Source organism: Giraffa tippelskirchi, chromosome 3 (assembly GCF_054371585.1).
Source record: "Giraffa tippelskirchi isolate mGirTip1 chromosome 3, T2T-mGirTip1v1.2.pri, whole genome shotgun sequence".
NCBI classification, from domain to species: domain Eukaryota; kingdom Metazoa; phylum Chordata; class Mammalia; order Artiodactyla; family Giraffidae; genus Giraffa; species Giraffa tippelskirchi.
Window position 1 is genome coordinate 40,059,365 of NC_137277.1, and position 12,241 is coordinate 40,071,605.

General features: G+C 42.8%; 2 protein-coding genes across 4 annotated transcripts in view; one reads left to right on the plus strand and one right to left on the minus strand.

Annotated features, from left to right (window-relative positions):
• RPA1 (replication protein A1) overlaps window positions 1-9,934 on the minus strand; it is a 46,638-nt gene extending 36,704 nt beyond the window's left edge. For all 3 annotated transcript variants that reach the window (XM_081580066.1, XM_081580068.1, XM_081580065.1), the window contains exons 1-4: window positions 9,824-9,934; window positions 5,143-5,193; window positions 3,348-3,426; window positions 2,574-2,682 (exon numbers count right to left, since the gene is read on the minus strand). In XM_081580066.1, the coding sequence (XP_081436192.1) occupies window positions 2,574-2,682; window positions 3,348-3,426; window positions 5,143-5,193; window positions 9,824-9,856 (272 nt within the window). In that variant the 5' untranslated portion in view covers window positions 9,857-9,934. The remainder of the gene's footprint in view (window positions 1-2,573; window positions 2,683-3,347; window positions 3,427-5,142; window positions 5,194-9,823) is intronic.
• Window positions 9,935-10,135: 201 nt separating this feature from the next.
• SMYD4 (SET and MYND domain containing 4) overlaps window positions 10,136-12,241 on the plus strand; it is a 39,361-nt gene continuing 37,255 nt past the window's right edge. Inside the window, exons 1-2 of the mRNA XM_081580064.1 lie at window positions 10,136-10,389; window positions 11,139-11,284. Of these exons, the coding sequence (XP_081436190.1) occupies window positions 11,151-11,284 (134 nt within the window). The 5' untranslated portion in view covers window positions 10,136-10,389; window positions 11,139-11,150. The remainder of the gene's footprint in view (window positions 10,390-11,138; window positions 11,285-12,241) is intronic.

A 12,241-nucleotide genomic window follows, 5' to 3' on the forward strand; every position in this document is an offset into this window, starting at 1 on the left:
TAGATGGGGAAACAGTGGAAACAGTGACAGACTTTATTTTTGGGGGCTCCAAAACCACTGCAGGTGGTAACTGCAGCCATGAAATTAAAAGACGCTTACTCCTTGGAAGAAAAGTTATGACCAACCTAGACAGCATATTAAAAAGCAGAGACATTACTTTGCCAACAAAGGTCCGTCTAAGTCAAGGCCCTTGGTTTTTCCAGTAGTCACGTATGGATGTGAGAGTTGCACCATAAAGAAAGTTGAGTGCTGAAAAATTAATGCTTTTGAACTGTGGTGTTGGAGAAGACTCTTGAGAGTCCCTTGGACAGCAAGGAGATCCAACCAGCCCATCCTAGAGATGAGTCCTGAATATTCATTGGAAGGACTGATGCTGAAGCTGAAACTCCAATACTTTGGCCACCTGATGTGAAGAACTGACTCCTTGCACAAGACCCTGATGCTGGGAAAGATTGAAGGTGGGAGAAGGGGACAACAGAGGATGAGATGGTTGGATGGCATCACCGACTCAACGGACATGAGTTTGAGCAAACTCCAGGAGCTGGTGATGGACAGGGAGGCCTGGCGTGCTGCAGTTCATGGGGTCGCAAAGAGTTGGACAGGACTGAGTGTATGAACTGAACTGACACTATGTTCTCATTGTATCCAGTCAGGTAACACACTGACTTCTCTTTGTCCCATTACTAGTAATGTTAATGTCAACAAGTGGAATAAGGTGCCATCTGCCAGTTTTCTCCCCTATAAATTGCTTGTTTTCCTTTCACAACTAATAATTATGCTGTGTGGGGCGGGGTGGGGTGGGAGGGGATATACTGTAGCCCTAAAAATAACTTGTTCCTCATCAAACTTTCACCACTTGTTTCAGCATCTGCGGTCAGCTGAATGAACACCCCAGACCAAAACACATCTACATCCTATCGCCTGGAACCTTCTATGGCAAAAAGGGACTCTGCAGATGTGATTTAATTAAGGACTGAAGTGGCGATTTTATCCCAGATTATCCAATGGGCCCTAAAAACAACTACATATATCCTTCTGAGAAGAGGGAAGATGGAGTTCCCTGGTGGTCCAGGGTTAGGACTCCACACTTCCACTGCAGGCAGCACAAAGTTGATTCCTGACTGGCCAACTAAGATCCTACAAACCACACTGTGCGGCCGAAAGAAAAAAAAAAAAAGGAGGTAGAGGCAGACTTGGTACAGACAGAAGGGGTAATGTGACCATGGAGGGAGAGACTGGTGTGATGCAGCCACAAGCCAAAGAATGGTAGCTACCACCAGAAGCTGGAAGAGGCAAAGAATGGATTCTCCCATAGAGCTCCTAGGAGGAGTCTAGCCCAGCCAACACCATGATCTCTGCCCAGTGAAACTGACGTCACCTCCTGACTTCCAGAAATAATTTCTTTGTTTTAAACCATCAAACGTGTGGTATTTTGCTAGAGCAGCCATAGGAAACTTACACAGCACCTATTAAATGTTTCCTGCATATATGACGGTCACCAAATAGTGATTTTCTAATTCTGTCAATCCATCCACATTTTTAGATGGCATTCCATCATAAGAAAAGCTTTCTGTTCCCCCTCATGTATTCATTTATTCAGTATGAACTTATGAATTCCTACTTTATTCAATAAGTTATAATGCTACTATTTTTATTTACTTTGGTTTTTTTTTTTTGGGCCACGCCGTACAGTATGAAGGAGCCTAGCTCCCCAATCAGAGATGAAACCTGGAACCATGGCAGCGAAAGCACCGAGCATCAACCACTAGATTGCCAGGGAACTCACTGTTTTGATTTTTAAACTGCCCAGAGTTGGCAAGTATGACTCTGCATGCCACCAAAAAAACATATTTCAGCAATGGTTACTCAGGTGTGACTAACAGTTCTGTTCACCACTGTGTCACTAGCATGGAGCATCTTGTAGGTACTCTACAGTACTCTCCGTTGGCTGAAGGAAGTGTTTACTATGAAAGATTCAAGACTGCAGAAAAGGGGCAGTGTTACAGAATGAATTACTTCTTCTTTTTCCCTAAAAAGTGACCCTTTTTTCATTAAAAGATACTTAAAGAGAGAATCCTAGACTCGGTGCTGCCGAAGAGATCAGAAATATGAGTTCTACATTCAGCTTTAATTTCCTGCTCTGAAATTTCCAGTTTGGTTCCATATTTCTGTCCTATCGGTGTCCCGTTTTCAGTCGCCTGAGTTCAGAACTCAATAACTCTAAACTCTTGGCTGACAGCTCACCACTGCCTCTTTGATTCCTAGTTGAATTTTGTCATCCAATAAACTTCTGTGTTCAAAAATTAGCCCCCGTATTACAACACAATACAACAGAAAAAAAACGTACCACAGGGACTTCCCTGGTGGTCCAGTGGTTAAGAATCTGCCTTGCAATGCAGGGCACACAGGTTCCCCTACTTGGGGAACTAAGATCCCACATGCCACGGAGCAACTAAGCCTGCTCACGACAACTGAAGAGTCTGAGCACTCCAATGAAAGATCCCGCGAGCTGTAACTAAGACCCGATGAAGCCAAATAAATAAATACTAAAAAAAAAAGAAAATACCACATACCTTCCATCTTTCAGCGTGTTCACAATAAATCGGTTAATCTGGCAAATACAGTTGCTAGACAATCGCTCTTCCTCAACAAGAGGGTTCAGCTGTGTTGCCAACATGAAAGCTGAAAAGCACAGAGATTACTTTAGTCTCTAAGACATTTCAGTCATGACAGTCTAAAAGCTGATCAAACCTGTACCAGCAAAAGAAAAAACAATGCCTTAAAAGACATTCCTGAAATTAAAACTACTCAGACTCTGTACGGTAAAAAACAGTAATCATTTGCTGTGCATTTAACACCTGCTGCTTCAATGAAATTAAGTATTTCCTGAAGTGCCCCAAATCATCTTTTCAATCATTCAGGTTTCATGACAAAGACTAAAAAAAAAAATCTCTTCTAGGTCCTTCACCTTGTGACTAGAAATAGTAAGTATACATTCTGCAAATTCTTTTTCTCCCCGTAAAGCTTCCAATGCAGAAATAAAACCCCAAAAAGACAAGTATAGGACAGCTAACCCATCATATCCACTAAATGTCAATATCATCCTAAGGGAAATTAATCAAAGAAAGCACAGAGCACCACTTAGAGAAAATTAATTAAGCCAAGTGGCAGCTTTCCACTGGACCTAGTCTATTGTTAGAATGCTCTCTGCCAGCTGCAATTCCGTCTGACTGAAGACATAGCCAAGCAAATGTAGACTTCCGGAATGTCCCAATTACTGCAATCAGGGTGTTGGGTGCGCTTTCATTATTAAAATACAAACTACTAGATTTATACATCATACGTACAAGATAGAGTATTCAATCCATCACTCATAAGCAGCCGATAACGGGGTGGACTATTCCCTGTAGTAATGGGACGGATGTTCTAGGAGAGAAAACACGATTCATTAGCTGGGTTGTCTGCCCAGTCCCCAGGGATAAGAAAACCTAAGGGGCAGGAGAGTGGGTTTGCCATTAGTCCCACAGAAACAGAGCTGCTTGCCCTGCTTGCCCACTCTCTCGACACCTAAATCCAAGCAAAAGAAAATTGGACTTCATGATCCTCCCACCAACCTCTCTCTACTAACATTATTAAACACAATATAGATAAAAACAAAATAAGTTGCCAATACTCTGTGTTCTCTAACTCAAATTTGATTGAAAATTTAATTAAAAAAAAAACATACAACAGGACAGCTAATATAGGTAAGGTAGTATGTAGGAAACATGATAAAAATACAAAATGGGGACGGGGGGGTGCGGGAACTCCATCGCCTGAAGAGGCTTACAACCGGGGTGAAGATGGAGGCAGACAATAGCAGAGGTGTGCACATAATGACACGGGAGCAGAGCCAAGACATTTATTTCAGCTTGAAGAAAATCAGAGGCAGCTTTCTGAAGAAAATGAAATACGAAAACAGCCTTAAGAAGACTGGCAATGAGTTTGGGAGCAACAGGGAGACAAACCACCGGACCTACTGACTCAGAGTCTGTAATCATGGTCCAGAATTCTGCTCCTATTGATTTTTAAAATCCTCAGCAATATTTGAGAACTCCTTAAATGACTGATAGGGTTAATGAAGAATTTTAAGCAGACAAGTTCTTTTCAGGTAGAGAGCTCCAGAGGCCAGATATGAGGCAGATCTGAGCAAGACAAACCCCAGGACAGAACAACCAAGGAGGCAGAATAATGTGTTTTTGTTGTTGTTTTTTAGTCGCTAAGTCAGGCCTGACTCTTTTGTGACCAGACCAGTCTGCCAGGTTCCTCTGTCCATGGGGTTTCCCAGGCAAGAATACTGGAGCTGGTTGCCATTTCCTTCTCCAGGGGATCTTCCCGACCAAGGGATCGAAACTAAGTCTCCGCATTAGCAGGCAGGTTCTTTGCAGCTGAGCCACCAGGAAAGCCCACATTCTATATTATGTAGAGGTTATTTCACTCTGGGCTCTACTGACTTTGAAGGGTTTATAGGAATCCTATAATCTCCAGATGCTCACAGGTAGCAGGTATTCTTGTTATAAGATTCTAATAGTTTATCTAGAGTGCTAAAAAATGACAGGTGCAAAGGCAACATTTATGAATAACGGAATGATGACGCACTGAACTTGGGTTAGAAAGCTGTTCCTAAGATGAGATAATCAAGAGCTGGGATTCAGCGGGTGGGCTCTGGAGTCAGACCACCTGGGTACAAATCAGGGTTCTACTGCTTCCTGCTATATAAACTGGAACAAATCACTTCATCTCTGAGCCTCAGTTTCCTCATCTATGAAGTGGGAATAACAACATGCTGTAGCAAAAACAGAAATGCTACTTTTCTTAAATAAAAATGGGTACCAATACAGTATCCACCAATTGTGGAAAGAACAGAAAGGCAGAGCCTCAAATTGGAACCTCCAGAGGTCAAACTCTGACTAACATAAAAGTAAAAATAAAGCCCGGTTTCTCTCTCTGAGTTACCACATGGACTGGACTAATTTTGTGATGTTGAAGAGAATTTAGAGTGGACAAATTTCCTAAAGTGGACTGTATGTCCTCTATGAAATGTAATTTATAATTATATGTAAGTTCAAAAAATGTTTGACATAAAAATATGGAGGTACTCACAATGACTTGGAGGATGGGTTTTATAGATGTATCTCCCTGCTGCATGATGGCCTGAAAAAGTAAAAACGGATTCTTGTGAGAGAGGTGTTCAAATCATGACTAAAACTTGACGTATTTTTAGTTTGGTATCTAGAATAAACCACAGATAACATTATTAAAAGACCCTTTTCAGAGCTTACCATTTGAGAATCCACTTTAAGTTCTTTATCACTCTGGACAAATCATAAGAGTGGGATTCATACTTACCAACAATATACATTTACTTCATGTATGTATTCATAAAATACTGGCATCACATATGTACTCATTATTCATACTAGCACATTTATTTCCCTACACTGCCCATTAATTGGGAATCAGACAAATAAGTATAGCAAACCCTTAAAACAGAACATTATGCAGCCTTCAGAAAATGTTTATATACCACTAGTTGCCTCTTGTGAGAGGAACTGGGTGATGGGGGACACAACCTGGAGGCAGACCTTGCACTGCGTCCTTCTATACTTTTTGAATTGTCCAAATTCATCAAACTGCATATGGCTTGATGTACTACTGCATACAGTTTGATGTATTACAAACTGATAGTGTGCAAACCATATGCAATATAATTCCTATTTTATGTGAATCTAAACTTCAGTAAATGTGATCTTTATTTTGGCCATGCCCCTCAGCGTATGGGACCTCAGATTTTGACCAGGGATTGAACCTAAGCCCCTTGCACTGCACTGGAAACACAGAACTGTAACCACTGGACTGCCAAGGAAGTCTGATTTTTTTTTAAGTAGCCGCTTCTGGGAAACAGAATTGGGGGATGGGTTAGGTCAGTAATTTCTTCAAGCACCTTTCTGTTCTATCTGAGTCTAAAACCAAACGCATGTATTTCTTTATTACTCTTTTTATTTGTGCCATCAATAAATAGTGGATATAAAACTTACTCTTCTGGGACATATAACATGACGTATACACTTAAGGCAGAACTGACTTAAATTTTCCAAATTACCATTGCTAGTAAAAATACAAAGCAACGATGGTGATCATTTTGTAATGTACAGAAATATTAAATCACTATGTTGTGTACCGGGAACTAACCCTGTATTACAGGCCAATTACACTTAAAAAACAAACAAGCAGATGAACAAACTCATAGAAAAAAAGAGATCAGATTTGTGGTTACCAGAAGCAGGAAGTACAGGGAGGAAGAACTGAACATATCTATTCAAAAGTTACAAACTTCCAGTTGTAAGATAAGTACCAGGCTCGATGTAATGTACAAGAGGATTAACATAGTTAACAATGCTATATATGAAAGTCATTAACAGAGGAAATCCTAAGAGTTCTTATTGCAAGGAAAAAAATACTATTTTTTTTTCTTTCACATGTGTGTGAGGTGACAGATGTTCACTAAACTGACTGTGGTAATGGTTTCATGATGTAAGTCAGATCATTCCCCTGTACACCTTAAACTTACACAGTGCGGTATTTCAATTACATCTCAGTAAAACTGGAAGGAAAAAAAAATACAAAGCCACAGAATGTAATGCTCAAAAGTATGTGTTCAAATCCTCAGCTGGTCCACAAACTACTTCTCTGCATTTCTGCATTTTAATTTCTTCGTCTGTAAGACGAGGTTAATGATAAAAATCTACCTTACAGGGTTACTGTAAGTACTGACTATAATCAAGTATCTGGCACATTGGAAATGGTCAAAAACATTAGTTCCCTTCCCCTCTTTCTGTATTACCTAGTTACTTAAGATATATTTATATATATATATTTATATATATATAGATGTATTTATATATATTTGCTGCACTCGATATGCCAGCAAATCTGGAAAACTCAGCAGTGGCCACAGGACTGGAAAAGGTCTAACTGAACTAAGATAAAAATACTATTTATTTATTCTATTTACCACAATAGTTCCGTGAATAATCTCTTATTAGCTCTTGCTGAAAATGTCCCTACTATTGGTGTGTGTTAGTTGCTTGCCCTTGGGGGTCTATGTCTTTTGAACTAAAAATATTACTTGCTTTAGATGAGAAATAACTAAATTGACAAAGGTTCTTTACCAAAACACACACATAAATTTTCGTTGTCATTTATGAACAAGACCTAAGTAATACTACAGCTAACACTGGAAATGTTTCCAAAATTTTGAACGTGACGAAAACTAACTCAGCAAATTATTTAAATAATACCGTAGTCACTGTTTTTAAAAGTAAAGAACAATTCCTAATTTGTCTTAAAGACACAGGGTTGTAGCTATAAAGGAAACAAGGACTACAATTTGCAATCACTTCTCAAGGTTAAGTATTTTTAATTTATTAAAATATTCACTCCACTTTGCCAACTGTGTCTCTTCATCCACCTGTCCCTTTCTTTTCACTGCCTCATATGCAATCGCTGCTGCTGCTGCTGCGTTGCTTCAGTCGTGTCCGACTCTGTGCGACCCCACAGACGGCAGCCTACCAGGCTCCTCCATCCCTGGGATTCTCCAGGCAAGAATACTGGAGTGGGTTGCCATTTCCTTCTCCACTGCATGCATGCATGCTAAATCGCTTCAGTCGTGCCCTACTCTGTGCGACCCCATGGACAGCAGCCCACCAGGCTCTGCTGTCCACAGGATTCTCCAGGCAAGAATACTGGAGTGGGCTGCCATTTCCCTCTTCACATATGCAATCAGTAAACATTTATTGGGCACCTAATACTGGACAGTACTGCTCCAGGAATCGGGGAGACTGTGTTGGGCAAAAAAAAAAACCAGACAAGATTTCAGGCTTCAGAGCATTTACAATCCAGTGGGGGGAAGACAGAAAGAAACTGACATTAATGAAATGAACAATATTTAATGTAAAATCATATCTGTGACTGTTAATAATAGGTAACAAGTAATGAACATTTATTATGTATCAGACATGAACTAAGCACTTTAAATTAATAGCTCATTTAATCCTTCCACTAACCATAGGCAACAGGTACTAGGTATGATTAGCCTCTAACAGAAGAGGAAAGGCAGAGTTTAATATTTTGCCTGAAATCACAGATAATAGGTGAACAAACAGGAATTAGGGTCTGAAAATAAAAGGACTTAAGCCTAGCAAAGGCTTAAGGAAGAGTTCTCTGAGGAAGTAACTGAGTTGAGACTTGAAGATTATGTTAGTCAACAAGAGAAGAATGAAGAACAACCTGTTGTTAATTGGCTACACTCCAATAAAAAATTTAATAACAATAATAATAAAAGAACCACCCAGGCAGCAGTTAAAGAATGTTCAAAGCCCCTGTGGAAGGCAAGAGTATGAAATATACCAGGAATTTACAATTTACATTTAAAAAGTCTGGAAAAAAGAAAAGAACAGGTAGGAATATGCTATGTTAAGAATGGCTGGAGTAAGATTATGCTGGGTAAAAGGGAGAAGGCCAGGCACAAATAATGGTGCCAGTATGCCTGGAGAGAAGTAGCTGGATTTAAGAGACATATGTAAAGGTATAACAGACCAAACTTAGATACGGGTAGCCAGGGTGACAGAGTTTATAGGAAGAATGATTCCACAGTTTCTGGCTTGGCATGCTGCTGCTGCTGCTAAGTCGCTTCAGTCGTGTCCGACTCTGTGCAACCCCATAGACAGCAGCCCACCAGGCTCCGCCGTCCTCGGGATTCTCCAGGCAAGAATACTGGAGTGGGTTGCCATTTCCTTCTCCAGTGCATCAAAGGGAAAAGTGAAAGTGAAATCGCTCAGTCGAGTCCGACTCTTAGCAACCCCATGGACTGTAGCCTACCAGGCTCCTCTGTCTATGGGATTTTCCAGGCAAGAGTACTGGAGTGGGGTGCCACTGCATTCTCCATGGCTTGGCATAACTTAATGAATAATGGTGCCATGCATCCAGACAGGGGACAGCAAGAGGCCCAAATTTAGGAAGATATTAGATTTGCTTTGGGACATGAATTTAAAATGTTTTTGAGATATCAAGTACACAGATGATAGAGGTTTGTCTTTCAGAGTAAAGCTGGCCCTGGACAAAAAAAACTTGTGAGCAACTGACATAGAGACGGTAATTTGATTGTCTTGGAAAAAGAGGGCCTAGGGTTGAGCCTTGAGTCAACAAAAGTTTACAGAAGGATCTGCACATAAGACGGGGAAAGACAAGCCAAGCTGAGCCATAGAAACCAAAAGGAGAGGATGCTACCGGAAGAAAGCGATGCCCACTAGTCAAACGCTGCTGAGAACTGATAAATTTAGATCTCAAAAGTGTCTGTTGGATTTAACAACCCCAGGAGGCACTGCTGACTTCAGCCAGGGTTACAGCGATGAGGGAGGGCAGTGACTAATTCGAGTCGGTTAAAGGGGAATGTGAGGCGAGGAAAAGAACTGAAAACTGACGACTCTTGGACAAAGTTTCGCTGTGGATGGGGGAAGGGGCGAAGAAAGAGTGGCTGCAGGAGAGAGATGGGCGAAAATCAACCGTTTACTTTGTTTCAACTCCTTAAGCAGGAAAAACATGAGCATGTTTAAAAAGATGACAATAAAAATGCGTTAACTGATGATTCTCGGAGTCATCCGGCGGTCCCTCCCCAGCCCCCGCTATCACTCCGGCTCCTGTGTTCTCTCCCCCTTCTCCACCCGCAAGGCCCCAGGGCCCACAGCCGCCCCGGACCGCGCCCAGCTCGCAGGCGTCGCCTCACCGCAATGGCCCCCTCGCTCAGGTGGCCCACCATGGTTCGACCGCAACAACTCCCGCGCTCCGGCTCCCCCCGCAGCAAGCCTGGCTTTACTCCCGGGGACCCGCGCGCTCCAAGGCGATTGGCCGGAGGAGCTGCGTTAGCCGCCCCCCGCTCCCGACGTGCGCACGGCACGGGGGCGGTCTGAGGGCCGACCAGCCACCGCATTGGTTGAGGCGCGGCACGCGGCTCACGTGACCTACCGGAGTCCGGGTCCCGGGCACCGTCGCGGGATGGCGGGGGCCTGGGGGCGGGGCGCCTAGCCGCGGGGCGCGCGAAGCGTGACGCGGGCGCCGCCGAGGGCGCAGGGTGGAGGCGTTCCGGGAGCCTTCCTTGCGGGCTCTAGGAAACGTACTGAACTCGGCCTTTGGCGGGCAGCCACAGGCTGCTAGCCCAGAAGAGTGTTCGAGGGGTTCCCTGATAATTTTGCTACTGAATGTAGTCAAAGCAGTGACTCTTCTTTCAGCAACCCCGAGCTGAGCTCCCGCAGGTGCCAGGCCCTGAGCTTGGCACATTGGGGGTCTCTCAAGGTAAATAAGACCTGGTCCCTACTCCTAGAGTGGAGCACAGTATGTCGAGTAGCCTTAACTCAGTGTAGACGTGGTTTGGGCCCCAGGAGAGACGCCGAGTGTGCTCCTGTCACAGGTGGCAAGGTCAGGGAAGGCTTCCCGGAGTAGGAACCATTTGAACTGAGTCTTGAAGGATGTGTGGAAATTCGGATAGTAGGGTATAGAGGAAAAAGCGAGACTTGATCAGAAAGTGAGCCGGGGGTCGAATAACAAAGGGTTTGTGCTGGGCTTGCCTAAGTTCTAGGAGGAGCATCAGTGAATTTAAGGCAGAAAACTGGCATCGTCTCAGTATGGAGGATGGACTAAATTGGGAAGGGGGAACGGGGAGCGGGTTTTGAGGGCCTGAAGACTAATTATAACACTCGAGAAAGAATACCAGACAGGAATTGGTGAGGGCTTCAACTAAAGGAGTGACCTTGGGATTGAAAAGAAAAAACTGAACTGTGTAAGAAATCTGATTCATCATTGTATAACCGTTCCCTAGTACGATGCCAGGAACAAAGTCAGTTTTCAGTAAATATTTCTGAATGAAGGGATGTTGAGTGAATTGGTGCGAGAGACGATACATCCTTCCTTGGCATGTAAACAACTGTTGGAAGAGACAACAAGATCTGATTTTGTGCTTCATGCTTGCTTGAGTGAAATCTTGGTTTTCTAGAATTATGCATTTGTAGAAATCTGAATTCTTTGTTTTCTTATTCATTTTTTAGATCTAAAGTAGCATGGATCTGCCCGTGGATGAGTGGAAATCATACATACTTCAGAAGTGGTCTTTGCTCCCCAAGTCCGTTCAGGTCACCGTTTCTACAGCAGAGACTTTGAACGATCTCTTTCTTCACTCATCTCTGCTTCTTCAGTAAGTGAATGAAAGCTTCAGTCAGGGAAGTTTTGATCTGGAAAGTGCTCTCTTTTATGATTTCCTCTCAGATTATATCTCTTTCTGATGGAAGAGTTAACTGCAGATTTTTCTCTTTTGGAGCATTCAACAGTTCTTGCTATTTCCACAGTTCTTTCTAACCTATTATATCAATAGAACAGGTATGTGTGTGCTCAGTCATGTCACACTCTCTGTGACTCCTTGGACTGTAGCCCACCATGCTCCTCTGTCCGTGGATTTTACAGGCGAGAATACTGGAGCAGGTTGCCATTCCCTTCTCCAGGGGATCTTCCTGACCAGGGATTGAACCTATGTCTCTTGAGTCTCCTGCATTGGCAGGTGGATGGATGCTCGTTAGCTTTGTCTGTGTCGGTATTATGTCTCAGTAGTCATGCCTTGCGGTAGTCACTAGGCTGTACACCTTGCCATATCCCAAAGGATACAGTGAAGATTCAGTGGCTGCACATAGAAATTAAAAAATTCTCCTATTTGGAAAGAACCATGGAGGTCATATAGTCTAACCTAAGTAGTTTTCAAACACTCTTGATTACACTCTTCAATAAGAAATATATTGTACATCATGACCTAGTACACACATGTATATAAGAAACTCAAACAATTTCCCAAAACCTTGTTCAGTGAATTATTATTGAACATCTGTTTCATGCCAGCTACTATGCTAGGTGATTAGTAAACCAAAAAGCACATCCCTTAAAAAAATAGATAAAGGGGCTTCCCTGGTGTCTTAGTGGTAAAGAATCCGCCTGCCAATGCAGGAGACATGGATTCCATCCCTGGGTCAGGAAGAGTCCACATGCTACAGAGCAACTAAGCCCATGTGCGCCGCAGCGGTTGGGCCTGTGCTCAAGAGCCTGGGAGCCACAACTGCTGAGCCTGTGTGCCGAAACTTCTGAAGCTCATTTGTCCTAGAACCCA